This window comes from Lonchura striata, chromosome 16 (genome assembly GCF_046129695.1).
Source record: "Lonchura striata isolate bLonStr1 chromosome 16, bLonStr1.mat, whole genome shotgun sequence".
Taxonomy (NCBI): Eukaryota; Metazoa; Chordata; class Aves; order Passeriformes; family Estrildidae; genus Lonchura; species Lonchura striata.
Window position 1 is genome coordinate 2,621,917 of NC_134618.1, and position 26,472 is coordinate 2,648,388.

At 49.8% G+C, this 26,472-nt stretch overlaps 1 protein-coding gene across 1 annotated transcript in view; it reads right to left on the reverse strand.

The window, feature by feature from the left end:
- Positions 1-2,949: 2,949 nt before the first annotated feature.
- Positions 2,950-26,472, reverse strand: part of RAB40C (RAB40C, member RAS oncogene family) — a 36,444-nt gene continuing 12,921 nt past the window's right edge. Inside the window, exons 2-6 of the mRNA XM_021529651.3 lie at positions 21,163-21,223; positions 18,433-18,493; positions 8,299-8,376; positions 7,682-7,904; positions 2,950-5,898 (exon numbers count right to left, since the gene is read on the reverse strand). Coding sequence (XP_021385326.2) covers positions 5,618-5,898; positions 7,682-7,904; positions 8,299-8,376; positions 18,433-18,493; positions 21,163-21,223 — 704 coding nt within the window. The 3' untranslated portion in view covers positions 2,950-5,617. The remainder of the gene's footprint in view (positions 5,899-7,681; positions 7,905-8,298; positions 8,377-18,432; positions 18,494-21,162; positions 21,224-26,472) is intronic.

Consider the following 26,472-nt stretch of genomic DNA (forward strand, 5'->3'; position numbering starts at 1 on the left):
GCCCGGCGATCCCTGGGCAAACACGGGGGGAGATCAAAGGCAGAATGCAGAAAGTCTCCAAAGAGGGAGAGTGGAAAGGGGGGGGCGGCGGGGGGTCGCACACAAAAACCCGTCCGGCCCACGGAGCCGAATTCCTGCAGAATGAGAAAACAGCCGGAGCCTGCGGTCCCCTCGGACGGGGCGGCCCGCGGGAGGTACGCGGAGCCCACGGAGGCCACGCTGCGGGCGGCCGGGACCCGGCTGGCCCGGGCGTCCCGCAGCCCGCGGCGCATCTCTGGGCACTCACCGTGCCCAGGGTGCCGGCAGCGGGACAGCGGCACGGCCCCAGCCCTCTTTCCAGCCCGCATCCCACGAGCGCCGGGCTGCCGGCACAGGACCGTGTCTCGCCTGGCGGGGTGGGCGCCCACCCAGCCCCCCTGGAGGGGCTCCCCCAGCCTCCCGGGGCTCCCAGCCCTCCCTCCCCAATGATTTACAGCCAGGATGTTTCCTGAGCCACGCCAGATCCCGGCACATTGTGCTTGGGCTCAACCAGTAGGTCTCGCACCAGCCCAGAGCTGGCAGGAGCCGGCCTCGGCTCCCCGGCCAGATCCCCCTAATCCCCGATGGAGACTGACCTGCAGCAGGAACATTTCATGGCATTTTGGGAGCATTAACTCTTCTGGCTCTGGTGAGAGCCTCAGCCCTGAGGGGGGTTTGCAGCCCCTGTGAAACAGCAAATCCGAGGGTGTTTGGCCCCAGCGAGCAGCTCAGTACCTCCAGTCTCCCCTGTTGGGGAGCACATGGTGGAAGGGACAAAAAAAAGTGGGAGCCCTTTCTTTCCTTTTGGTTTTTTTTTTTTTTTTGGGGGGTGGGGTGGGGGGATATAACCCACCCCCACTCCAGAGCTGCTTTCATGTGTAATGATTTGGTGCTCCTCCAGTCTGTAGCTCCTTGTGGAAGCCCTTTTGCCCCAGACCAGGTGATTTGGGGGACCCTCAACATCCCCACGCTGGTGTGAGCAGGGTGCAACCACAATGCTCTGGCACGGTGACCTCCAGGCAGTAGCACAGACACAGTGCTGTGATCAGCCACCCCTGCCCCTTCCCTGCCCAGGCCAGGCACCCCGGGGCCCAAAACCCCAAAGCACAGTCAAGACTGTCACCAGCTGGCCATGACCATGCATGGGGAGGGCTGGAGTGTGTCCCATGGCTATGCCCTGAGTCCCATTCCACAGCCAAGCAGGCACCCAAGGGTCCATCCAGCTGCAGATGCTGACACTCATGGGGAGGCTGATATTCTGCAAACAGGGAATTGCATCAGGATAGCCCAGCCAGGAGCTGCCAGGGCCTGTACCCTGCCTGCCCTGGCAGCCTGAAACCCCCAGACCGACCCAACTGGCCCCAGGCTCCCGCTGCCTGGAGATCCCTGATCCACAAACCCACAAACTCCAGCTGGGAAGCAATGTGGCAGATGCACGGCCCCTTGGTCCCCAGGGATGCAGCCCAGAGGCATAGGGCCACTTTGGGGTGTCCCAGGGCCCTTCCAGGGAGGTTGCTGCAGGAGAGAAGGAGAAACAAGACCTGGAGCCCAACTTCTGCTCGTACTCATGTCTTTGGGTCACTTTCAAAGATCCCAGACGTAGATGAGGGTTTTACAGTTCATCTCCTCCCTCCAAGACAAGGAGGCGGCTCAGCAACATGTCTTGAAGGGAAGGGTGCCATGCACGCGTCCCTGCTCCCAGAACCTGCTACACTCTATGGGCTCCTGCCCCTTCAATGCACCCGCGGGCAGCTGCACTTGCATTTTCAAGCATCTTGCAGTTGCATGAAGGTCACCACCTCTTCCCAGGCTATGTGGGACCAATCCAAGAAACCTCACATGAGAAAGGTGGGTGCAGAGGAACATAGTGACCGAAGAGCTGCATCATCCCAGAGCAACCTGCTCCCTCCTTTCTCAGAGGAGCAGAGAGCCTTGAAGCTGTCCCAGCCTTCGCAGGCCGCGCAGTGTTTTCCTGCCCGGCTCTTCCCAAGCAGACAGCTGCAGCCCCGCAGCCCCCGCTGCTCCGCCGTAATGGGCTCCGGCTGTCCCGACCCCACCTGAAACCACACACAGCCTTTGTTTCAGCCCTAGGAGAGGGAACAGACACTTCCAAAACCCCCTGAAGTAAGAGAGGGGAAAAAAGGGCTGTGTGACTCTTCCCTGACCAGGCTTTCACCTTAGCTCCAGGGTTTTCCAGGCTGCAGACACGATCTCATTTCCCCCTGCCCCCTCCCAGCCCCAGCAATTACTACTTAAGCTGTTAAAACAAGCGTGGCCAGTCTGGTACGAAGTGGAAAATCTGATCCTAGGGAAGTGAGAAGGCAGGGGAAAAGGGAGGTCAAAGGGAGGCGGGCTGGGAGAAGGGGATCAGACAAGAAGTCTCCCTCCACCCTAGGATCAAATCCCCCTTCTCTGGGGCTCCTGCTACCTCCAAAGGCCACTCTGGTGTGACACTGGAGCTCTGCGCTCCCTGCAGCATCCTCTCCCTTTCAGTCCCATTTGTCCCAGGACGGCTTCCAGCTCGCTCCAGTCTGGGCTGCCACAGCACTTGCTGCTCCTTCAGGATCACCCAGACCCAAAGAAGGGATTTAGGGTTTGCTGTACTTGTCCTGTGCCCGTAGAGCAGGGACTGCTGGGGAGCGTGGCTTCTTCCAGCCACCCATGGGACCAGCCCTGTTGGAGATGAGTTTGTGTGTGTTTTCTTAGGGCTCCACTAGCCCAAATCAGTGTGAGAATCAAGAACAGATTTATCTTCTACATCTACAAAAAAGGCTCCACAGAAAATGTAACTGAAGTTATTTTGTGGATGACCTGGAAATGGGAATATACACCTGTACCACAAACAGTCCCAAATCCCGAGGCATGGGCAAAACCACCACCTTTTTCCCCTCAACCTCTTCCCAGCCCACAAAAAAGCGGATACGTCTCCTCTTTTCAACTGGTAGTTCAAAACAAACAAAAAGACTTTAATTTATACAAAACAAAACCATGTAGAATCAGTTAAACAACACTGACTGTACAAAGGAATAAAAAAATAAAAGGATAGTCCAAAAAAACCCAACTCAGGAATGGTACAAGTGTTGGAGAGCAGCTACAGACTAGTGTTGACATCAGACACAAGAATCTTTTCCTTTTAAATTAAAAAATAAAAAAAGTTTGTTGCTGGGCAATCACTCCAGGGAAATCTTCCATCCCCACTCCAGACAGAATCTGTGAGACTTTACAGGGTGACAAAACCTAAACCAGCCACAGGGAAACAGCATGGGGAGGTGGCACACGTGGCACAGGCAAACCAAAGCAGAGGTACAGCGAGTTTTGAGACGTGCAGCAGCTTGGTGATTTCGGGAAGGATCCCTTTATCCCTCGTGGTCCCGCACACCGGCGCCGGGCCCGGGGTGATTCCTGGGAGGAGCCGCCCTTGGCGGTGCCGGTCACCTGTTGGCTGTATATCCCCGTGCTGCTGAGCCAGAGATTGTCTTCTGCTGTGTGTTAAATGATGGGAAACAGGTGCCAGCCACCCAGACAGGTTCTCCAAATCCCCTGGCCTTCGTGCCACCAGGATGGCCCGGCTGTGGCTTTGCTCTTGAGCCAAAGCACCCCTTCAAAGGATTCCTCTTCCCCTCCACCTGCCTGGGGTTTAATTCTGTCCTCGCTCACTTGAGCTGGGTGATAAAGCATGAGAGAGCCGAGCCAAGAGACCTGCCCATGCTGTGCTCTGCAGGGAGGGGAGGGGGAAGCCTCTGGCACCTCCCAGGTCGGCTTGGGAGCAAAGGAAGCGATGTCCCCACGGGGGGACGCGTCCCTCCTGTCCCTGCTGCCTGGACACAGCGGGTCCGTCGGCCATGCAGGAGCTGCAGCGGCTTCATTCTGCCCATGCAGTGCCCCAGGGCTGCCTGGAAAGGGAGAGCAGAGCAAGCTGATCCCAGGAGGAGATGGCAGCACTGTACACTTCACCTGCTACCACGCTACTCTCACAGCCTACACACTATGAGAACCTGCCACCATAGCCCAGCCCCACTGCCATGCTCCCTTAGCTTTTGGGATAAGGGCTGGGTGCTATTTCTCAGTTTGCAGGTGATTCCAGCACAGGTCAGCTGTGGAATAAAGCCAGAGAGGCAGGTGCACTTGCTTGACAGAAGATCCATCCCAAGCTATTGCCCCTCCAAGATCCAGGAGCCATCCCATGAAGCAAAGCAGTTTGCACTCCCAATCTCCTGGGATTGCTCCAAGAGCCAAGTGATTTTGCCACTGAGGGATCTGGAGATTGCCATTTCCCCGCCCCAACCTTCCACCTTCCCAGTCCCTGCTCCTTCATGCTCCAGTGGGAAAAGCCACATCTGTCCTTCCCCACTTTCATCCAGGAGGAGCCACAGCAGCATGAGCTCAGGCAGCATCTTTGGGAATGCAAAGCTGGAAGCAGCCAGGATCTAGGAGCTGTCACATGTACTGTCATGGATGAAGGGCACTAAAAGCGATGGATGAGACTTTGCAACAATAAGGGACAAAATTCAGCATTTTTCCTCTGCTTTAGGCACAATGCTTCCACCCCCTGCTCCCAAATCCCCTATGAGAAAGGACAAAGTGAGCAAGGCCTCAGTCTCACTCCAGAGCTGCCTCTTCCTCCTGCCTGCCAAAACACTCCAACCCCTCAGGACCCTGGCCTCGCCGCTCTGCTTCTCCATGCACTACCATCCCACCTGCCTTCAGCACTCACGTTCTAGGGAATGATAGGAATAGAGCAGCTTGGGGCATGTTCCACACCAATTGTCTTTTCCTTCTGCACATGTAGTATTCAAAAACACCAGCACGAGCCCAGAGGTGAGGGAAAGTCTCTTAAAGCATTTATGTGTTTTCATTGGAAAATCCTCCACTTGTCCCCTTTGCTGACACTGGGAAAGTCAATCCAGTGCTTGTATTTACATGGCTGCATAAAATTTTCCCTGACTGCTTCTTAAAAAAACCCTTAAAAAACAAGACATATTTATATATATGTATAATATTTACATAAATAAGTGAAGGCATCGAACGGAGCACTGCCTTCCCCTTTCCAATTGGCCAACTCTTGCCTTTTTTTCTTTTTTGGCAACAGCAGGTTAACATCCTGGTGAAAACTGTCGTTAGTCCCCTGTCCCTGTTTCTTTTTGTCTACATCCAATGATCACTATTGCATCAGCAATCTGTTCAGGAGGCCAAGAGTTAAAGTTGCAGCACAGACTCTCCTTGCCTACTCCCTTAAGCCTCTCAATCTTCCATTAAATCCATTGCTCCATTGAGACTGGATGAGCTTTTTTTCCCCTTCCCCCCTCCCTAACCCGGCAGCTGCTGAATTTTCCACCCCAGGCCTAGAGGCAAAGCCCAAAGCATTCTTGGAGGGTCACTTGGCAGATCCTCTCCCCGCCAGCACTGCGGGATCCAGCCGGCACCATGCTTCTTCCTATGCCAAGCCAAAACGTGAGCACATTCCTAACGCTTGTGCGTGCCATTGGAAAAGCAACCGTGGCCCATCTGAAAGGATCCAGTGGAAAAGGGTTCAGTGTGCAAACAGCTGTACACGGGCGGGTGGGTGTGGATCCGACAGAAGCTCAGGCTGCCCATCCTGCTAAGAGATCTTGCAGTTGTTGCGTGAGCAGTTCTGTGGGGGGCTCTGGGGCGGCCGGATGGATTTGGATCTCTTCAAGCTGTTCCCTTTGCTGCTGCTCCCGCCCCCGCTGCTGGCCAGGGAATAGGAGCGGCCGTGCATCATCACGGCGTTCATCCCATTGGCCATGGAGAAGGATTTCAGGTGGCTCTTGATGGTGACGGGCAAGGGGAGCTTGTCGATGAGGTGCACCGGGGTGCAGGACACGATGGCTCGGCAGCACAGGTCCTGTAAGCTGAACACTGCGGGGAGAAAGGACCGCACAGTCAAGGGCCAGGAGGTCTCCTGGGCTGCCCCTTCCCCCACAGCTATTCCTTACACTGCACAGCTCCAGCTCCTCAGGGAGATATGTCAATAATGATTGCACAGGAGCTGGGAGCAGGGAGCAGGGTATTTAGGAGAGGAGCTTGGGAAATCAAGGTGAGCTTTGCTGTTGGAGGCTTGTGCTTTGCCAGACACCAGCTTTGGTGTGAACACAGGGTTAGGCACTGCCAGCCCTGCTCTGCTCAGCACCCAGGGCTGGCAGGGCCTGGCTCACATTCCTGACAGACACTTGACTTCTCAACCCCTCCTCTGCAACCAGGACATGCCTGAGAAAGAGGCAATAGTGTCAGCAAATCCTGAAACAGGGAAGCGACAGCTGGGATCTGCTCAGGGAGCAGCTCTCTGTAGAGCCTCCAGGTCACAGAGATACCACAAGCCAAAACAGCCAGAACACCACTCTGCCCGTTCCAGTTTCCCAGCATCCTCCCAGCTCAGCCTGCACCATGTGAGCTTGCCTTGGGAAGTCCCTCTCCTTGCCGGGGAATTCCCAGGCGGGGGCCACACGAGGGCACTCGTTATCTTCCTGCCTGCTGCCAAAGCCACGCTGCCATTCCCGAGCAGGCAGATCCCCACTCCCTGCTAGGGAGCCTCCGTTCGTGGAATCACAGAACCATTTTGGTTAGAAAGACCTTCTAAGACCATCGAGTCCAACCATTCCCCCAGCACTGCCAATGCCTCCAATAAACCACGTCTGCATTTTTTTTTGAACGCTTCCAGGCATGGTGACTCCACCGCTGCCCTGGGCAGCCTGTTTAAGTGCCTGACCACCTTTTTTGGTGAGGAAATTTCCCCTAATCTCTAATCTAAACCTCCTCTGGCACAATTTGAGGCCGTTTCCTTTTGCCCTTTCTATTCCCAAGCAGGCAAGTCTGCAGTCACAAATCCTAGGGAAAAGATTCAGGAAAGGTCTGTGCATTCAGCCCAGTCCCTGCCCACCATCCCTCTGTGACCTGCAGACCATGGCACAGCAGCCAGGTTGGGGACAGGAGCTCAGGTAGAAAATCTGGTGACTGGGGCTGGCAAACAGGATTTTCCCAACCCGGTGAGCAGGGGCTGAAGGTCCATATGAGCAGGTCACCCCAGGAACACGAATCTGCTGCTGCTCAGATTGCAGTGGGACACACTCCAGCCAGGAATAATGTGGGAAGTGAGATTATTCTGCTTCAAACTCAACAGGCTGAGACGTAACATGGAATCTGCTTGTGGTTTCCCTCCCTGTGGCATACATGCCTGGATATATGGAATAACCCAGCCCACTGCAGCATACTGACAGCAGGGATGAGATTTAGTCCCTTTCAGCTCCTTGGGCACACTCTGCTTCCCTCCAAAATGAAGACAGGTTGAGGCAAGGGCAAGGAGTGAGGTGCTTACACTTGGATTTATCCCACATAGTCGTTTGATTGAAGTACTTGCAACATGGGAGCTTATTTGCCCTCAGCCTCATGCAGAGTAAGTGGAAAGGCGGAGGATGCCCTAGAGCGCTTCAGGTCCCTGACATGCTGAACTGCTTTCTGGAGCTGCCCATCCCTATGCCAGCACAGGCAGCACCTGGCTCAGCTTCAGCTTGTCTGGCCCAAGGCATTTCTCCACGTCTGGTGGATGCAGCTCCCACAGCTCCACACCTCCCACCTGGGCAGCCACGGCCCCACGGCTCCATGCGAGCCCAAACTTCCCACCCAGAGCACCATCCTGCCCACTGACCTCGGTTGGGTCTCCAGATCTTCTCCATGCCGTGCCGCATGAGGACGATGCGGGACAGCTCCGTGAAGGACTCGATGACATTGAAGTTGCACAGGGGGCTCACCTCGAAGAAGGTCATGCAGTTCTTCTCGGCGTAGGCACGCGCCTGCTCCGTCGGCACCTGCCGCTTGAAGGCCAGGTGCAGCCTGTTTCCCACCAGGATCCGAGGGACACCTGGAGCGTGCTGGAACAAGGAAAGAAGTGAAGAAATCATGGCTAGACCCAGCATTATGCTTTGCTGTGATAGCAGCGAAGGGAAAAGAAGTAGAAGCTGCTCTGTGGCCGAGACTGCCCAGCAGCACCTCTGTGTGGTGGGGACAACTAATTTGTCACCTCCCAGTCCATTAATTTATGAGGGAACTTCCCTGTCTTTCTTGACCATTCCTGAGCCATTTCCTACTACTTCAGATTTACACAGAGGTGGAGGGCAGACACTTGTTGCTTAGCTCCATGACTGCACTGCCATCAAGTCCCCTCCACAGCAGAGCTGTTCCTGTGCCCGTATCAGGCAACACCTTGGGTGACACCTCCCCATGTCTCTGCTCTAGATCTTTGCACATGTTCCTCCATTCACTTACCTCATCTATTTCCTTTATCCATCGGTCTATCCCATCAAAGGACCAGCGATTAGTGATGTCGTACACCAAGAGAATTCCCTGGTGGAAGACAATCAGAAGCAATCAGAAAGTTTCATAGCAGGCAACATAAAAGGGGCAGGACACCCCTGACAGACTCCCATGTGCAGAAACCAAGAAGCAAAGGGACAGAACATTGCCCCAGCCACACCGTTTGTGTGATGATACGGCAAAAATTGAGACAACAGGGCTGTGCTAATGCAGTCCCAGGTGATTAGGGAAGGTTTTACTCCTGCTTTGGCTCTGGTATCCCCCAAATAATTTCCAAAGCTGCAGTCTCTACACAGGAGGATGAACTGCCTTGGTGGCTATATCTGGAGGAGCAAAACATACCCTTCTCCTGTCATAACTCTGAGACAAACTTGCTGAGGTACAAACACACCTTTTTTTCTATCCCCTTACACAGAACAGCTGCAGTCAGTGGTGAGGTGGCAGCAGGAGAGGAAGGAATTTTCAAGCACACCCCTCTTCTCCAGAACCTGTGTCACTGTGAGCCCTTTGCTGACAAGGAAGAAGATGAATAATGCCGATAAGCACCACAGGATCTCCACAGACTGAGCTCTCAGGACTTGGATCCATCCAGACTTTGCTGAAGGTGTCTCTCACTGTCACTGCCACACTGGCAGAGAATCTGGTGCCTGGCTTTCTTCAGGCCAGAGGTACCTACAGCATCCTCAGGCTCACATCCACTGTCCCTGAACACCACCCACACCCATGACTTGCTTCCCAGTCACCTCCTGAGGTGCAGCATATGGTGCTGGCAGCAACACAAGCATGACTCAAGGCAGGAAAGACAAGGAGCAGCTCTGAGGAGTCTCCACCTCACCCCAAGCCAGGCTGGCAGGACCCAGGAGCATGGCCAGACTGTTGGCCACCACTCAGGTTCACAGCATCTCCCAGCAAGTGAGCTTTTCTTGAATCTGAGTATTTCTGAGGACAGACACAAGGAAAGTAGGCTGTGCCTGGCCCTGCAGGCACACAAGGCAGGAGCTGCTGCTCAGTACAAGCTGGGCACAAGCAGCATTTATGGAATTGTCCTCAGCAGAGCCTTTCAGTAGCCTTCCCATTATTTTTCTGACTTCTTGTCACTCTTCTTTGCAATCAAGGACATTCCAACTGACAACAGGCACTCCAAGCTGACTTGGCAGAATCACAGTACAAGATGCCTGAATGGGAACTAGGGAGAAGGAGATGATGCTGTGCTGACAGAGGAGGAACCCAGCTGGGAAGCCAGTGCTGGATGAAAGGGAATCCAGCAGCAGCAAGACTAAGGGCAAACCAAACCAGACCATTGAGCACCAGGTTCTGCAGAATCAGCCTTGCCTGAATCAGGGGTATCCTCCAGGAACAGCCATCCCCTATAGCAAAGCACCAGCATAAGCAGAGATCTTAAATAGGCAGAGGAAGGTCTCAGCTTTCAGCCCAGTCCTCCTATGAGAGGCCTGGATGGAGCACAGGGAAGGAGAGAGCTGAGACACTCCCAGCATCTGCCCTGGTCAGACCATGAAGCACCCTCATCTACCTCTGGAATTGTTCCTTTGCCTGCTGAAATGGAAGGTGTGCTACACAGATGGGAAACACAAGCTACCCAGTCCTCCCAAACCCCAGCTTTACAGTCCTTGCTGCTGCCAGCCCCTGAGAAGCCTGTGCAGAAGCTTTGTGTATGATATACCTCAAATTTACAAAAAAAAAAATTAATTAACATGAAATGTGGAGCACACAGGAATGATAAACTGGCATCTGTGCCACAGAGGCACCTGAAACCTCATAATAAAGTCCCATCTGGAGCTGGCACTAGCACTGCTCCCCCCTCATGGCACAGCAGCCATTCTTGGAATGCACTGGGTGTGCCTTGACCTCGTCTGCCTTCCTCTCAGGTCTTCTGGAATAAGCAGCTCTCAAAGCTTGACCAATTTTATAATTTAATAACAACTCAGATTCTTCCTTGTAGAACAATTCTGATTCTTGAGCTGTACCCCCAGCCTCACTGCCCACTGCTTCCACCTCACTCGCCAGGTGAAGTTTGTTTTTTCTGTCCTCGCTGGCCCTCCAACATCTACACATCTGCATTTGTACCTCACAGAAAGGCTCAAATGCACAAAAATAGAAGGGCAGAGGGCACAAAAGGCAAGCCAGGTGGGTTGGCTTCATGTTTGACAGCCCAATACAAAGAGCAAACCCTTCAAAGTCTGAATTTGAGGACCTGAAGGTGAGTTTACATATTGGCAGAAGCATCTGTGGGGTGGGGGAAGCATCTTCAGTTTCCTTCAAGGGAAGTCTAAAGCTCCTACCTAGAATCCATAATTTTTTGTAGTCTCATTTCTAGGACAGTCCAAAAACTTCATAATCAAAAGAAATGGAGGCTGTTTCTGTTTTGGAGGAGAAAAGGAACATTTTCTCCTAGATTTAGAGAGGAAAAATAAGAAGGAAGTAATGATTTTCCATAATTAAAAAATCCCACAAAAGCAAAGACACTGCTTCTCAAGGACCCAATCTGGAAATACCTCCTAGCAGGATGCATCACATTTTAATTGCATATTGAAAAAAAAAAAAAAAAAGACTCTGAGCTTTCTTTTAATTTTTTCTCTATTTGTTTTGATCTCCAGCTTCCAAAGCTGTGTGCGAGAATTAGTGAGAGTCAGGAAATAACAAAGAGAGGGTTTGATGAGTCCCTTCCAACACAAATGGCTAGCAAGATAAATAAAGTCTACTTGCTTCATTTCTGGATTGATAAGTTTCTTCGGCCAAGAAAAATAGACCCAAGACCTAGTTTGTGATGATTATTTCTGCCAGGAATATGCCTGAGGAGGAGAGAGTTTTTAAGCTTGCTGGCAGCTTCTGCCTGGATCTTCTTTGAACAGAATAAGGAGAAAACTTCAGCAAAAACACACCCCTAATGTTTTCAGCAGGGTGGAAGGTCAAGACCATGATTCCTAAATGCAAAATATGACCCTTTGTCTGCCAACTGAGCCTCCAAGCCACACCACAGCTCCAGCACACATTTAGATTGTCCAGGAAAGCTTCTCAAAGGTCAGAAGACACCGAGGCCAAGCTGCCCTTGCTCCATCCCCATCCTGCCCAGCTGGGTATGGAGCCCAGCTGTGCTGAGGCTCAGCAGGGGCAGGGAGAAGGCTGCTCAACCCCTGGCCAGCTCCTGGTGCTGCCAGATAACCTCACACTGCTTCCAAGTAGCACTGGCATGCTGCAGACACCACATCTCCAGAGCACACATCCCAAATCCACTCTGTCATTGCCATTTCTGCCCCAGAGAGAACAGCACTCAGCCATGCACAGGGAGGGAGCTGGCTCCAGCTCTGCAGACAGTTCCAAGTAAGATCTGTCAGGCTTTTTTAAAGTCTCCTTTGGAATAACATGCACAGAATTTTAATTTCCTCAACTCAACAAATGAACAGCTTCCCATTTGCAGCCTAATTTGTTCTCTAAGTGCTTAGATGGTTGTCAACACCCTATTATCTCCACAGCTTTCAACTTTTAGTTTCACAAAGCCCTTTTGTACCATTATGTACCCCAGGTTCCCACAGTAGGGAGTGCAAAGCTCCACGCTCAGCTTCTCAGACCAAGGAGACCTGGATCCCTCACAACCCTCAAACAGCCTTCCTTCTTTTCCTCTTTAGTCTGTCTACAGCTTCTGTGTAGGTAGAAGCTGACTGGACTCATCCCCAGATCCATCTGGGGTCTTTTCACAGTTGAATTTTCAGAGTTCATTCCCACTCTGGTTTTGTTCCACACTACTGAGATTGGCAAAATCCTCAGCAGCCAGTGACAGAAATTTCCACATGAGTGCCTCACATGGTGAACAAGGAACACAGACAGACCAGCAGTTATTGTATCCAGCAGCACATGTGAACATTTACTCTGCCAAAACCCAAATTTGCTTCCAGCAGGAGCTTACACAAAGATCTGTCCATGTAACTGAGGTGGTGGTGGGGAAATATCATCTCTGCCTGCTTGCAGCAGGTTTGGACTATGTTTATAATCATAAAGCTTTTAAAGGTAAGAGAAAACCAGCTTGCACACTCTCAGTGCAAAGCAGGCTTGTCTAAAAAGGCTTCCCAGATGCTTTAGGGGCTTCCAGCACACAAGAAGCTGCTAGGAACACTTGCACAACTGCCAAGGACCTCAGCCCAATGCAGGTGACAGGGTGGCCAGGAAAGTGTCACTTGCTGATATTCTCCACTGATGGAAAAAAGCTGTTGCTGAAGAAGGCTGAAGAGCCCCTCAGAGTGAATTTTCTGTCCCACAGGATGAAATAAACCTTAAACACAAGGCCCAGTGCTGACAGGAACCAGAACACTCTGTCTCCTGCCTGCTCTTTCAAATCTCCATTTGATCGTGGCTTTCCAGCTGGCACCTTGCACCTTGGCTCATGGGCAGTGACATCCTGCTGCCAAACCTCTTCCCAACATTGGGGGGTATTTATCACCAAGCTTTTGATGGGTATTTTGGCAAGCAGGGCAGGCTTCTCCAGCAGCTGGACAATCCCATCCAAATGACCCAAGGCAGGTGAGGTAGTTATAGCAACCAAAAAAGCCATAATGGGGGGCTGAATCTACACCTGAGTCTGCTGAGCTGCCAAAAATCCATCACCTTCCTGCATACTAAGAAGCCCTGAGCAGGATAAACAGTAGCTCCTCAAACCACCTGCCTAAGCAGAACTCAACGATATCCATCCTTTCTTTAGGGCTGCAGCTTTGCTGCAGGAGGGGAGCATTTTATCACACTGTCTGGGAAGAGTTTGGCAGCCACATTTTCAGAAAGTTTAAATCACTGGCATATGAGGACATCAGGAACAATCCTAACACTGCTTCTTCCTGGCTAGATCAGGAAGCACCACCACAGCTCTTTCTCCCCTCTGTGTTCACTCTTGGTATAGTTTGCATCTGCTCACAGCAGCCAGAACAGTCCCAGCTGCTCAAACAGCTGAGATCAGCGAGCCAGCTCTGCTGGAATGACTGAGACCTAGAAGCCAAGCAGAAAAGGAACAGGAGTCCAAGAGCAAAAAAGATTCCGCAGCACCTTTAAGCACACAAAATACTTTTCACTGTACCCCATGCTATGACAATTTGCATAAAAATCTTTCTGCAGCACAGCAAGCTCCAGACTGCCCAAGCTGGCTCTGCAGGGCACAACACTACTTGGTTTCCACCTCTTTCTCCTACCTGGCCCTGCAGCCACCATGACTGGCTGCACACGCCCCCTGCCCCATCAGTACCTGGAGGCCAGTGCTCTGCTATCCCAGACACAAATGCTCCTCTTGTGCCCCAAAAGGAAACCCTGAAGTGATGTGCTCAGGACCTGCTAGCCCATCAGACCCCAACAGAGAAGGGATGAAGTGGAAACTCAACACCTAGGGAAGTAAGAGAAGAGGAGAGGGGTCCCAGGCACACCAGCACCACAAGCTTCCACCTGGAGCCCAAGAGCTCCTTGTGCTTCTGATGAGATCAGATCTGCTAACAGGGCAGGGAGGAAGATAAAAGACCTGTGATCCTCACAGCAAACCCTGAGGCAATCATGCTGGAAGAAGGGGCTGGTTCTTGTTCAGAGCCAGCTCATCAGGGGCAGCAAAGATGTTTTACTGCAGATAATTTCAAGAGGAGAAGTTCCTGCTGAATATGAAAGTCACATGGCTCAGGACCCAGGCCAGTGGTGTGGAGTTGAACCTGGGGAAGGCATCAAGGTACTCGAGTCCTTTCCCTGGGGAGGGACCAGCTGGAAGTGCAGCCTGAAAACTGCACCAGGCTGTGCCATGAGGGGAAAAAAGAACTCCCAAGAAGGTCTGATCGCTGTCTAGAGTCTGTTTTTTCATGTTGCAAGGTCTCCAGGGTCTACTTCAGAAAATTCAGTTTTATCACTACACTTGAGAAACAATCAAGAGTGTGTGGGAAAGTCAGGCATGCTTCCCTGACTTGGAGGCCCTTTTCATATCAAGTATTCTCTTAAGCACTGGCTATTCAGACCAGGATAAGGGCTGCCAGGTTGCTGAGCCAGCCTCCTGCTCTCACAGCCAACCTGTACAAGTCCTCTCTGGAACCTCCTTCTTCAAGCTCCTCTTGAGCTCTTTAGTCCTCTACTCCATGAGAACCTTGCACTAATTCTCAGCATGAAGGTGCTCAAGGCCAGTTTACACCAATTCTGTTCTTGTACAAATATCACACTGAACTTCAAACAGAGCTTTTCCCATGCTGGTACCTTTCTTCTCTGCTGGATTTGTTCTTCCTGAGCTTTTGGCTTTTAGTTCCAATAAGCTGTTTCTCTTCCCTCCAAGAGGATTTGCTCAGCCTTCCTACAGCAAAAGTCTTGAAGTCTGATGATTCCAAGACAGTAGAAAGGAAAGCAAACAGAAAGAAGCCACTACAGCACACAGCCCTGAACACATCCTCCAGACCACACCTGGAGTATTGCACCCAGCTCTGGGGCCTCCAACATAAAAGGCATGTGGACATCTTGTAACAGTCCAGAGGAGGCCATGAAGATGCTCCAAAGGCTGGAGCCCCTCTGCTCTGGAACCAGGCTGGGAAAGCTGCGGGTGTTCACCTGTAGAAGAGAAGGCTTCAAGGAGACTTCAGAGCCCCTTCCAGGGCTTAAAGGGGCTCCAGGAGAGCTGGAGAGGGACTTTTGGATAAGAGTATAAAATGACAGGACACAGGGAATGGCTCCCACTATCAGAGGGCAGGGATGGATGGGATATTGGGAAGGAATTGTTCCCTGGCAGGGTGGGCAGGCCTTGGCACAGGGTGCCCAGAGCAGCTGTGGCTGCCCCTGGATCCCTGGCAGTGCCCAAGGCCGGATTGGACGGGGTTTGGAGCAGCCTGGGATAGTGGGAGGTGTCCCTGCCTGGACATGGCAGGGGGTAGAATGGGATGGGCTTTAAGGTTCCTTCCAACCCAAACCACTCCAAAATTCTAAATCAGAGAACTCAGAGGCATTTATTTCGGTGTTTCTCTGCTGAGACCACATAGGTTATGCTGTATTTATGCTAAGGCCATGCCAGAATAAGTCAGCTTCTGCATACTGAAAATAACTGGAGGTGTTGGAAGTCCATCACTGCAGTCACACAGGCATTTGTTATTCAAAACAAACAGTCCTCTTGCTTTGGTTAACCATTCAGAGTATAAATTTAGATACTTTCCTCTTCCACTTAAAAGTTGTAGTGAGTTATTTAAGAGGCATGGTATCTGTATTCCTGTTAATACAGGGATAACACTGGAACATCACATGGGAGCCAACTACTTGGTGCTGAAAACAATCTGAGTTTTACTCCAAGTCACCTGAAGAAGACTGTACAAGGACTCCAATCATTTTCAAGAGGCACTTTCCTTGTGCTCCTGGGAACTTTCAGAAGGCCTGGAGAGACTTCCCTTGGGAATTACCTCTCCTCATCTTAGGCAGGCTTGCTCCTTAGGGCTGATTTGCTGCTTTTAAGTATTAACTGTTGGGCAGACCAGGATGAAGGCATTACAACAGCACTTTGGAAAAGGCATTTGTTGCATAAGCAGAGGGCAGTCTTGAGGCAAAGGTGTGAGCTACACCTTGCTGTACAAATGAGCTCCATTCCCCAGCATTCAGCAGTGAATTGCTCTCTACAACTTTCTGAAAGGAGGTGGGAGTCAGGTGGAGATTGGTCTCTTCTCCCAGGTAACAAGTGACAGGGTGAGAAGAAGCAACCTCAAATTGTGCTAAGGGAGGTTTAGATTGCATTTCGGGGTAATTTTTTCACTGAAAGGGTGGTCAGGCATTGGCACAGGCTGGCAAGTGCACTGGTGGAGTCACTATCCCTGGAGATGTTAAAAAAATTCACGTAGAATGTGGTGCTCAGAGACAGAGTTTAGCTGGGGCCTTGGCAGTGCTGGGTTCCTGGTTTGACTTGATGATCTCAGAGGCTTTTTCAACCTTAGTGATCCCATGAGTCTATAAAGCATTCCCATTAGAAGTCCCCCTGCCTGGCTGATGAGGTTCACTGTCTCTCAGACTCACTCCTTGGGAGGTGTAGGCAGTGAGATGGATGAGGCAACTTTGCTGATGTTCAGGTGAGAGCTCCTCCAGCAATACTGATAAATACAGCTGGAGGTCAAGAGGAAAGAAGAGAAAATCAATCCCTCTCAAGCCTGCAGGCAGCCAGGTACATGACTCTTTGGGGGCACCCAAATGTAGTGTCCAGGGAGAACAGGCTGCAGGAATCACTCGGAGGTGCTGTGCCAGTGCCTCACAGCCCCATGCAGGTTCCAGACAGACGCGTGTCTGTCTCCCCATCCAATTGGAGTGTTCTCATCACTGCTCATTTCAGTTTTTCCCTGTGCCCCAGTCTGCCCTGTGGCAGCAGCAGGTACAAGGTCTGGTGCATGGGCTCAGACTCTGAGGGGTGCAGCCCTGCCAAGACACAGCACTTGCTCTGAGGAGCTCCCAGGACACACCAAGGGGAGTAACCACTGTGCACAGTGGCTGCACACAGGGCTAAAAGCTCCCAGGTGGTGTTCCTGGACAAAGCTGCTGCTTTCCATTCCCAGTTTGATCTGATCAGCTGACACAGCAAGGTCTTAGAAACAGCCTGACCAAAGCAGAGTTCTGTGGTCACCAGAAAACCACACTGACCAGTTCTGTTCATTTCTAACTGGTGAGGGAAGCAACATGGCCTCAAGCCCACGGGTTCCGTGAGGAGGCTGTGGATTCCTGATCCCTGAAGTGCTCAAGGCCAGGCTGGATGAGGTTTGGAGCACACTGGTCTAGTGGAGGGTGTCCCTGCAGATGGGAGAAGGGTTGGAATGAGATGAGCTTTAAGGTCCCTTCCAACATAAACTGTGATTATGTGATTGAGGCTCCAGATTTTTCTGAAATGTAGTGAAGGCTGAAAGAAAAGGAAATGTAGAAGCTGACAGAAATTCGGACATGGGACTGAACATGTGAACGGGAGATCTGCACTCTCCCACTGCAGAACTCTAACTCTCCTTCCCTTACACTTCTCTGCAAGCACCAGGAAATTGGCCTCTGCTTCAAAGGAGTTACCTCAAAACGTCCAGACCACCAGAGACTTGCACTAACATGAATAAACAGGACACAGGGGTAGATCTCAACAACACACCCCAGGTGAGGTGCTCCTGTAACTACAGTACAAGTGAATTTGCAGGAAGTGAGAGAAAGAGAACAACATGGATTTTGCCAATTAGCAAAGCAAAGGTCTACAGATACAAGGAGGAAAAAGCCAAGAGTGGTAAGAGCTTGTGTAGAAGTACAGTGTTTCCCAAAGGCTGGCAATCTCCCAGGATACTGGCTGATACACAGCTTCTGACTCCTAGTGTCTAATGGAGGAGGAATTTTCTCTAAAGCCTTCCAACTTGAAAACAATAAGGAAAATAAAGTAACTCATTTAACTTAGGTAGACTTTATCCTGGAGGTACCCTGCACAACAGCAGAACTGTCAGAAATCACTATTAAACAGCAATTTTTCAGAGGACCACAAGATTTTGGCACTGTTGAGGATCTTGATGCTATTCTGGAGAAGGGCCCAAAGGAGAAACTCAAAATGTAACACTCTGCCTCATGTTTTGAGGAACACACATACTTTACGTTCCAATTGAGCTGCTCTAGTTTCAAGTCTGCCTCAAACACGCAAGTAGGAGCCACCCCTATTTTTGGAACTGACTCGAAAGCAACACAGACTGGAAGAACTCCACTGGGAAAGCCAGTGCCATATTTAAACAAATTTTAAAAACCTCAGAAAGTAGAGCACCCACATTAAAGCTGAGGCAGATCTAGAGCGAGAATTGCTTCATCCTCTCTAACGACCTCTCAGCCCTCCTCTAGAAATTAAGACTGAATATTGTCTGCACAGACCTTTTCTGTAGTTTAGCAAAGTCTGCCATTCACTCCCTTCTCTCCCACCACTTCATAAGAACAAAATCCCAGGCAACACAACAACATTTAGTGTCTCTTATCATCTACAGAGATCCTTTTAGTGATCAGTGCATTCCTCTTCAGAGCTCTTTACTATGGCAGGAAAGACATACACAACCTAAAGTTAAAGCAAATGTGTCCCATCAAGGCCCTGAGAGCAGCACTTACCTGGGCTCCCCTGGAGTAGGATCTGAAAATAGTGCAAAATCTTCCTTGCCCTGAGGTGTCCCTAAAACACAGAAAAGTAACAGCTATGAGATGTGGAGAACTGACTCCCATACTGCACATTTCCTACTGGCCATAAAGAAATAAAATAAAAATCAGGGTTGATCTTGTCAGATCTTTAGGATGTGCATGGTACCCAAAGTCCTCTGCATGATGGGTTCTTCTAGGGAAGAACCTCTCTACTTTTGGGTACAGATTGTCACTGTCATTGTGCTTCCCATGGAGTAAGTACAAGCCCAAACTACTTGGCTGCAGCACTACCTGATGATGTGTGAGGGTGTAAGTCATTTTACTCCCCTGGGCAAAGGATTTTCTACCTAGTTCCCTTCAGGAGTTCAAAGTCAGAGTGAGTCTGCAGAGATAGTCCCAGCCATGGAGAACAGCCAACCTAAATATGACTACTCACAGGAGAAGAAATTGCCTTGCACTAGGCTTCACCTGTTTTTCCAATACATTTTAACCAAAATAAAGGGAATTCTCTTTATACCCAGATCCCTGACAGACCTGGACTATATACCCTACAGAAAGCTGAGGATCAGGAGTGGGGTACAGTGTTTCTAGACCACTGTGACAATAAGGGGCTTTTCAGTCACTAGAAATTTTCCTGTCTGGACAAGGTGCAGCTAAGTTTGACAACACTGCCAGCATCTCTCAGTGCCCTTCTGGAACAAGACACTGGAGTCCAGCACTCTGATTTAACCAAGATATACTGAAATGTGTCAGGCTAATCAGAAACACATTATGGTGTTTCTCAAATCTATTCCCTGGGCCAGGATAAAAGACACTTTAATGACCTCTGAGAAGGCTGAGGAATCCCTCAGCCCCAGATTTGCAGCTCTAGAAAAAGCATACTGACCTCACATGCAGAGGAGTAATTTTTTTCAGCTATAAAGCTTTGTATGATCCTGGACATCAATCTAACAGCCTGTGCTTACATGTCCTCTCCCTTGACAATCAAATACTGAGTAAGTAATGGTAAAAGATTACACTAAGGCATCATCAATCAGTGTTATCAGCTTTTCAGCTTCTGTGCTGTTCTCCCGCTCAAGAATTACATTATAAAAAGACTGTTTCAAGAGGGAAGCACTAAGTTACTACACACTTGGGGCTGAAATGTTAAAATAGGTATCTTACAAGAGAGACAAGAATGCAAGTAGCACATAAAAACATGGAGGCTAGAAGACATAAATTAGCAGCTTCTGTTCTTTTTTGTAAGAAAAATTAGGGCATGCAGCTTCAGAGAGCAGGGGTGCAATTAAACCCCAAACTACACACTGCTAGAGTCAGTCACTGGGGCTGAGAACATGGAGTTCATTCCTATTTAATAATTCACACATGTTACTAATATTCCTGTTACTTGACCCAAGTGTTTGTAAAGGCATATTTAACTTCATGTTTTAGGACCTGTGTCATTCCCTAATTCCCAGATCTGTGTGAAAACCAGGGTACAGACTACCTATCCTGTCCTTCCCTTCCCTCTTTCATCTCCAAAGACTGCTGTGTCAGCTTCTCAGCAAGTCGGACAAAGCTCAGCCAGAAGACTCCAGCTGTCCCTCTAGTGCTGACAGATAAGGCAGGGGTTGCTCCTCCCATGCAGTGTTCTCCCATCTCTGTCCCAGGGTCTGGTTACTCCAGTCAGTCTTGCTCTCCAGGGGTTCACCCTACCCTGATGTGGTGATGTCAGTTCATTGGTTGTCTATATTTTCTACTCAAGGCATTGAGAAATATCCAGCTGCTGAGGGACCAAGGGTTTCACCTGTTTTATTCTTCTACTTTCCTTCTCTTGTTTCTATTTCTCATCCTTGGATATCAGGAAAACCCAGTATTGCATCCAAAACAATACAAAATCCCTCAGTGATTGAGAGCAGTAAGGGAACACAGAATGATGTTATAGTTTGGTTGGAAGGGATGTAATTCACCAACCAGTTCAAACCCCTTGCCATGGCAGGGACACCTCCCACTGTCCCAGGCTGCTCCAAGCCCTGTCAGCCTGGCCGTGGGCACTGCCAGGGATCCAGGGGCAGCCACAGCTGCTCTGGGCACCCTGTGCCAGGGCCTGCCCACCCTGCCAGGGAACAATTCCTTCCCAATATCCCATCCATCCCTGCCCTCTGGCAGTGGGAGCCATTCCCTGTGTCCTGTCCCTCCATCCCTTGTCCCCAGTCCCTCTCCAGCTCTCCTGGAGCCCCTTTAGGCCCTGGCAGGGGCTCTGAGCTCTCCCTGGAGCTTCTCTTCTCCAGGTGAGCACCCCCAGCTCTCCCAGCCTTGCTCCAGAGCAGAGGGACTCCAGCCCTTGGAGCATCTTCATGGCCTCCTCTGAAACTGTTCTAACATATCCATGTGTTTCTTGTGCCAGCAGCTCTGGACAACAGAACTACAGGAGGTGGGGTCTCAAGTGCAGAGTAATGATGAAAATGGTCAGTTATGACAGACAATGACTGAATTCTGACTATTCCAGCAAAGAGCAGCATGGTGTTTGTGCTATTTGACTGACAGAAAGGAACCTTGTTTGCCAGAATAACTTTCTGGTAAGAATAGCCAGGAAGTCCCACCACACTCCCAGGGATTGTCCATGCTCTCCACAGCCTGGTACAGCGTCCCCCCAGCCCTGTGACCCTGCTCACCTGACCTGAGCTCCCAGGGTTTGGGTTAGAAAGGCTCAGAAACACTCACCAGAGCTCCAGCTTAACCCTTCTGCCATCCAACAAGATAGTAGTGGTCTTGTAGTCAATTCCTGAAAGAAAAGTAATGAAAAGCTCAGCAAACCCTGAGAACATCTTCAGAGATGCACAAGATCTTTGCTCTGCCCGCATGGAGCTCTCATTTCATGTTTTCTAAAGGGATGTTTTCTCCTCCTTGTTCTGCTGCCTCTTTGAGGAGAGCTGCAGAGACCTGACAGGAACAGACTTCTGTCTCCTTCATGGCAAACACTGCTCTGTGAATCTCTATCCCTCCTCCCTGAAAACACCATTCTAACTTCTTCATTCTTGCTTTTAAATCTCTCAGAACTTGAGCTGTAGGAGAAGTTGGCTGGTTTTAGAGCAACTGAGGAAGGTGTCCCTGACCATGGGACAGGGGATGGAACAAGGCAAGCTTTAGGGCTCCTTCTAACCCAAGTCACTCCATGATTCTCTGATATTCAGTGATTTGTAGCATTATCCCATATGGCATTGATAAATTAGACTTTTGGGGGGTGAGCTACAGACAGAAACATTTAGATACATCTCTGCTACATCAGCCTGCAGTCCCAGCATTTCTCAAACACCACTGCCTGCAGCCACAGGGCATTTTGGGAGATGTTACAGGAAGGCTGTCCAAAGATTGCTGTCTCCTGAGCAGCTCTGGGGTGTGGATCACAGTGGGCCAGGTAAAGGCAGGACACACTCCTCCCTTGTGAAGGGCTGAGAAGCAGCACAGATATTTGCTTTTGCTTTCACAGAGCTACAGCACCGGAGCAGCAGAAACCCCCCAAACCACAACACACAGCTGTGCTGGCATGCAACTCACTCACACAAGGGGTGTCCACTATCTTCAGATACATAAGAAATTTGTTAAAACTGGGAGTCTGTCTCACAGTCAGATTGAAAATTTTGAAAGAAAACAACTCCCTTTGCAAGTAACAGCCCCAAAGTACATGGAACACAGCATTCCCTGCAGCCCCAGGCACAGGGCAAGAGGCACAACTGCACCTCCCACCTCCTTCCCAAAGCCAAGGGGCACCAGGTGCCCAGGAAAAGCAGCTTCTTGGCAAGCTCTAGATAATAAGCTTCAAGGGTAGTGAAGCTGCATAAACAAAGCACAGAGCACCATTACTGCACACCCACGGAAGCATCAACTAATTTACAACCTTTTAATAAAGCAGAGTCACTTCACTCTAATTACATCAACTTTACTTCTTCTTCTTGCCAACAGATATCAAAATTTGAATCTCTATTAAAACCCCACACTGTTGTGTTATGACCTGTATTTCCCTTTTCCTGCAAGGAGAACACTGCCCTGACAACCAGACAAGTTTGTCAATAAAGCAAATGGATTTTTCTGAGTCATCTGCAGGAGTTCCCTGTTAGTGAAAAACAAATTAGATTTCAGCCTTCATAGGGTGCTATAAAAAGCAATAAAGATAATTATCTTAAATTCCAACTATTTCCAGTACTTTATCACAGAAAATAGGCAGTTTACATTTTATCTTCCTCCAGAGACAAGTGAATGATCTGTATTTATTTCCAGGCAGGCATAAATCTCATCCCCAGGGATGGTGAGGAGCAGTGGGAGTAAGGCTGCTCTGCTACCAGAAGGGAGCATCCAGACATCTTCTCCTGCCAGTTCCTGAACCAGGATCTGATGGGCTGTTAGGGAATGGGCTAATTAAGCCCGCTGCTCTGTTTCAGATGCAAAATCCCCAGAGACTCTGGCCCCTCTTTAGGCACAAGAGCTCCTGATCAGCAGTGAGTGCCAATCACCCCTAGTGCCAGCAGTGCACGGGTGGAGCAGCTGCAGGAAAGCACCTTGGAGCAGGTACAGGAACAGTTTTCAGGGCAGGGAGGCCACATACTTCCAAAAATGCCACTGCTGAGCTGAAACAAATTGCTTTTAAAACTACAGCTTCTAAAAGTTAGAGAGGTTCAGCTTAACTGGGAAGAGAAGGAAACTTGTTAATGGAAATGTCAAATATGTAGATGTCTTCATTATGCTCCTTGCCCACTAACTGCCCAGCCTACATCCCCAGAGGAAGATGGGCTCCCTGTCCTCAGAACTCATGACTTGGTCACCAGAGAAATGCTTTAAATAATCCATGTTCATCTAAAACTACACCACACACTTTAATCCAGAGGGACAGCAGTCTTTGGGCATTATATACACTGGCCCAAGGAGGTCACACACACTCCAGTTAAAAGCAAGCTGATATCTGGTAATGGGCTGAACGAAGTGCTACATGTTTTAACGTGCAAGCACCCAAACTGAGACTAGGACTGAATTTACAAAAGGTTTTGGAGCAAACTCTGCCTACAAGCTCATTCATGAAAGACAAAAACCTGTACAACTGCAATGTTTTGGAGAAAATTTCAGCTTCCCTTTTTCATAAACGCACAATGCATCAGGACAGCTCAAAGGCACTCCCTGGATTTGGCCTGTTGTTTTAGCTGGTTGGCACTGACTAGGCTGCAGTTCACAAGCACAGCTCTCCCATGGCTCACTGGTGAGACAAAATCTTCATCAATTTAGAGGTGCCCTCAAAATCATGGGACTCACCATGGTGGTGAACACCAGTACTGGCCTCTTATATTTCAGTCCCAGTAACACAACCATGTCCTGAGCTGCAGCCCAAGGCACTCACCCATTTACAGCTCTCAGGGAAGCTGAGCAGCCAAGCTCTCTTTCCCAGGCCCAGCCTGCAGCTCAAGGCTCAGCCTTGGCTCCCCTCTGTCTCCAGAAATCTGGGGACAGAGGGTCACAGCAGCCACTAGATGCCACCTCTGCAATGAGGCTGCTGGCAATGTGGCAGTGCATGGCCAGGGCTGCCCCTCCACCTTTACATTTCAGGCAGTTCAGATACAAGCTAAGGGAAGTTTTTAGAACTTCCTTTCTGCAGGTGACAAGGTTTCCCCTACCTGAGCATCACCTCTGCTCACAGCCAAGCACAGCTTATGTCGGGACAGACGCTGCTCTGCCTGAGTGCCTCTGATCCCATGCCCCTGACAGGCAGAGACCAAGCCCACCACGGGGTGCTCCTGCAGCCAAGCCCCTCCTGCAGCACACACAGCCCAGAGAACCGGCCCTGCCTGGCCCTGCAGCAGCAGTGCTGGGGAAAAAGAAAACACTCTGCTTTAAAGCCTATTTTAGATCAACTGATCTCTTTCTGGACCAATATTACCATGATGCAACAAAGCAAATGAGGCTCAGAGAACAAGTCGGGGCTGTTCTCTGGGATTTAGCATTCAGGCAGACTCCTGTGTTATTTTTCCAGCCCTGTTTTAGACTCCTGCTTATGCTGATGCCATCCCCAGCCCCATTCCCAGAGCAGAGAGCCAACCTGGCACAGAGGGATCTGCTGTACCAAGGCTGATGTCGGACACCTGATTCTCCACAGAGCTGGGTTTCATGCTCCTGGGCAAGGCTCCGGGGAATCCCAAACTTTTCTCTTTTGCCAGTTGCTATAAGGAAAACCTAAAAAAGCAAGTAATTTTCCCATGGGAACCCATGGGATGTGTTATATGAAACTCTGATCTCTTCCAAATTACTCATGCCAAGCACAACACACTTCCCATCAGTGTCACCTGAAAACTCCACACCCAACCTGAGCTTACCTAAAGCTTTCTCCCAAATGATGACACTTGATGTGAATAGGATGAGTAAAACCCCTCCAAGAGAAATGGTAACTTTTACCCAGCACTTTTTACTACTTTGTATCGGGCTCTTTCCCCCTGAGAATTAATGGCTCGGACACAAGCCATTAATGTATGTCCAGTCTGTCAAGCTTCTGCTCTGCACCTGCATGAGCAGCAGAGGAGGCAGCAGCCAAGCAGGTACATGGATCTGGAAGTCACACTGGAAAAGGGAGAAATACAAGGGAGATTTCATGCTCTCCCTTTAAACAGGTTGATCTTTTAGGAAAAATTGTTTTAAATAGCTCAAGTGAACAAAGCTCTATAAATATTTACTACTGAAACATAGTGGCCTCTGGGTTTTGTGTGGGTCTTTGTTTCAGAGAAAAGGAGACAAGTTTGCAGCTGCACACTCACCAGGTGACTCTGCCCTAACACCTGGGTGGGGACCAGAAGGGCACCTCCCCTTATAAAGGCAGGTTTGAGCAAAACATAAGAGCAGCATGTGCCTCTTTCCTCCTTTAGCTTTCCAAGGCAATCCCCACTGCACGGGGGGGAGGGTGATTCCAGCTCCTGTGGTAATGCCAGAGCCAGCACTGCTTCTTTGGTTATTGGTCCAAGTCAAGTGTCCTCTTCCAGGGATGCTCTAATGATCCAAGGCCCAACTAACAATTCCTGCACCTACACAGACATCAGGACTTGCCTCACGACAGGGATGAAGGGCTCATCCCACATTAACCAAGCCATCAGCAGGTTTTCCTGAGACCTTCCCCAAAACCTGCCAGCACCATCTCCAGCATGCATCTGCATTGTCTCTAAGAAGAACATAATCTGTTCACTAATCTGGGCCAGAAGACATTCCAGGTGATGCTCAAAAATCTCTTTCCAAAGGAAAAAAATTAAAAAGTAATAAAAATAAGTCAATGTACTCAAGTGAAACATTGATATAGTTTTAAGACTTAAAGCTTGCTTTCCTTCTGAGAGAGACTCCTTGTCACTTGCAGTCATTTCTAGTTTGAGTGAGTCAGATTGGCCAAAGATGCTTTTTCCACCTAATTTCTTGCATGAATGATTCTGCTTGTGGGAGCTTGGAATCCACCTCGCTTTTAGTCGACCCACAAAAAAAATATCAGTGCACATCATTTTAACGTCATTAAAACTCAGTTCCCCCAGCTTACAGACACATGCTATATAATGCAACCTCATCTTTTTTTTTCCTCCTTTTAAAAATTAAATTTGGTTTCATTTATTTATAATTCAAAAGAAGATAACCAACCTACTTGCAAAGTGATACACAAGGTCAACAGGCAAAATTGGAAGTGTACAACGATGGTGAAGCAAGGCCAAACCTTTACTCAATACATCATATAAATAAGAAATAAGATAAACTGAGTGGACTTTTGTTACCTGACTAATGCTGCAATTCAGTGGATTGTTCCTTTTATCTACAGACATAATTAAGTCAGAGTGGCTGCATTATGCAACTCTTGATGGCATCTGAGCATTCAGAAGAGGGCTAAAGGTGAGCTGTGACAGGTCTGTAGCAGCCCTACAGAAATGCTCAACTGGGAAACCTTCAGACTGGCCCAGAAGCCACCAGAAAGACTCAGTGTCACCACAGTGCCTCACCCAGCCAGCCTGGTGATGGACTTTGACTGTG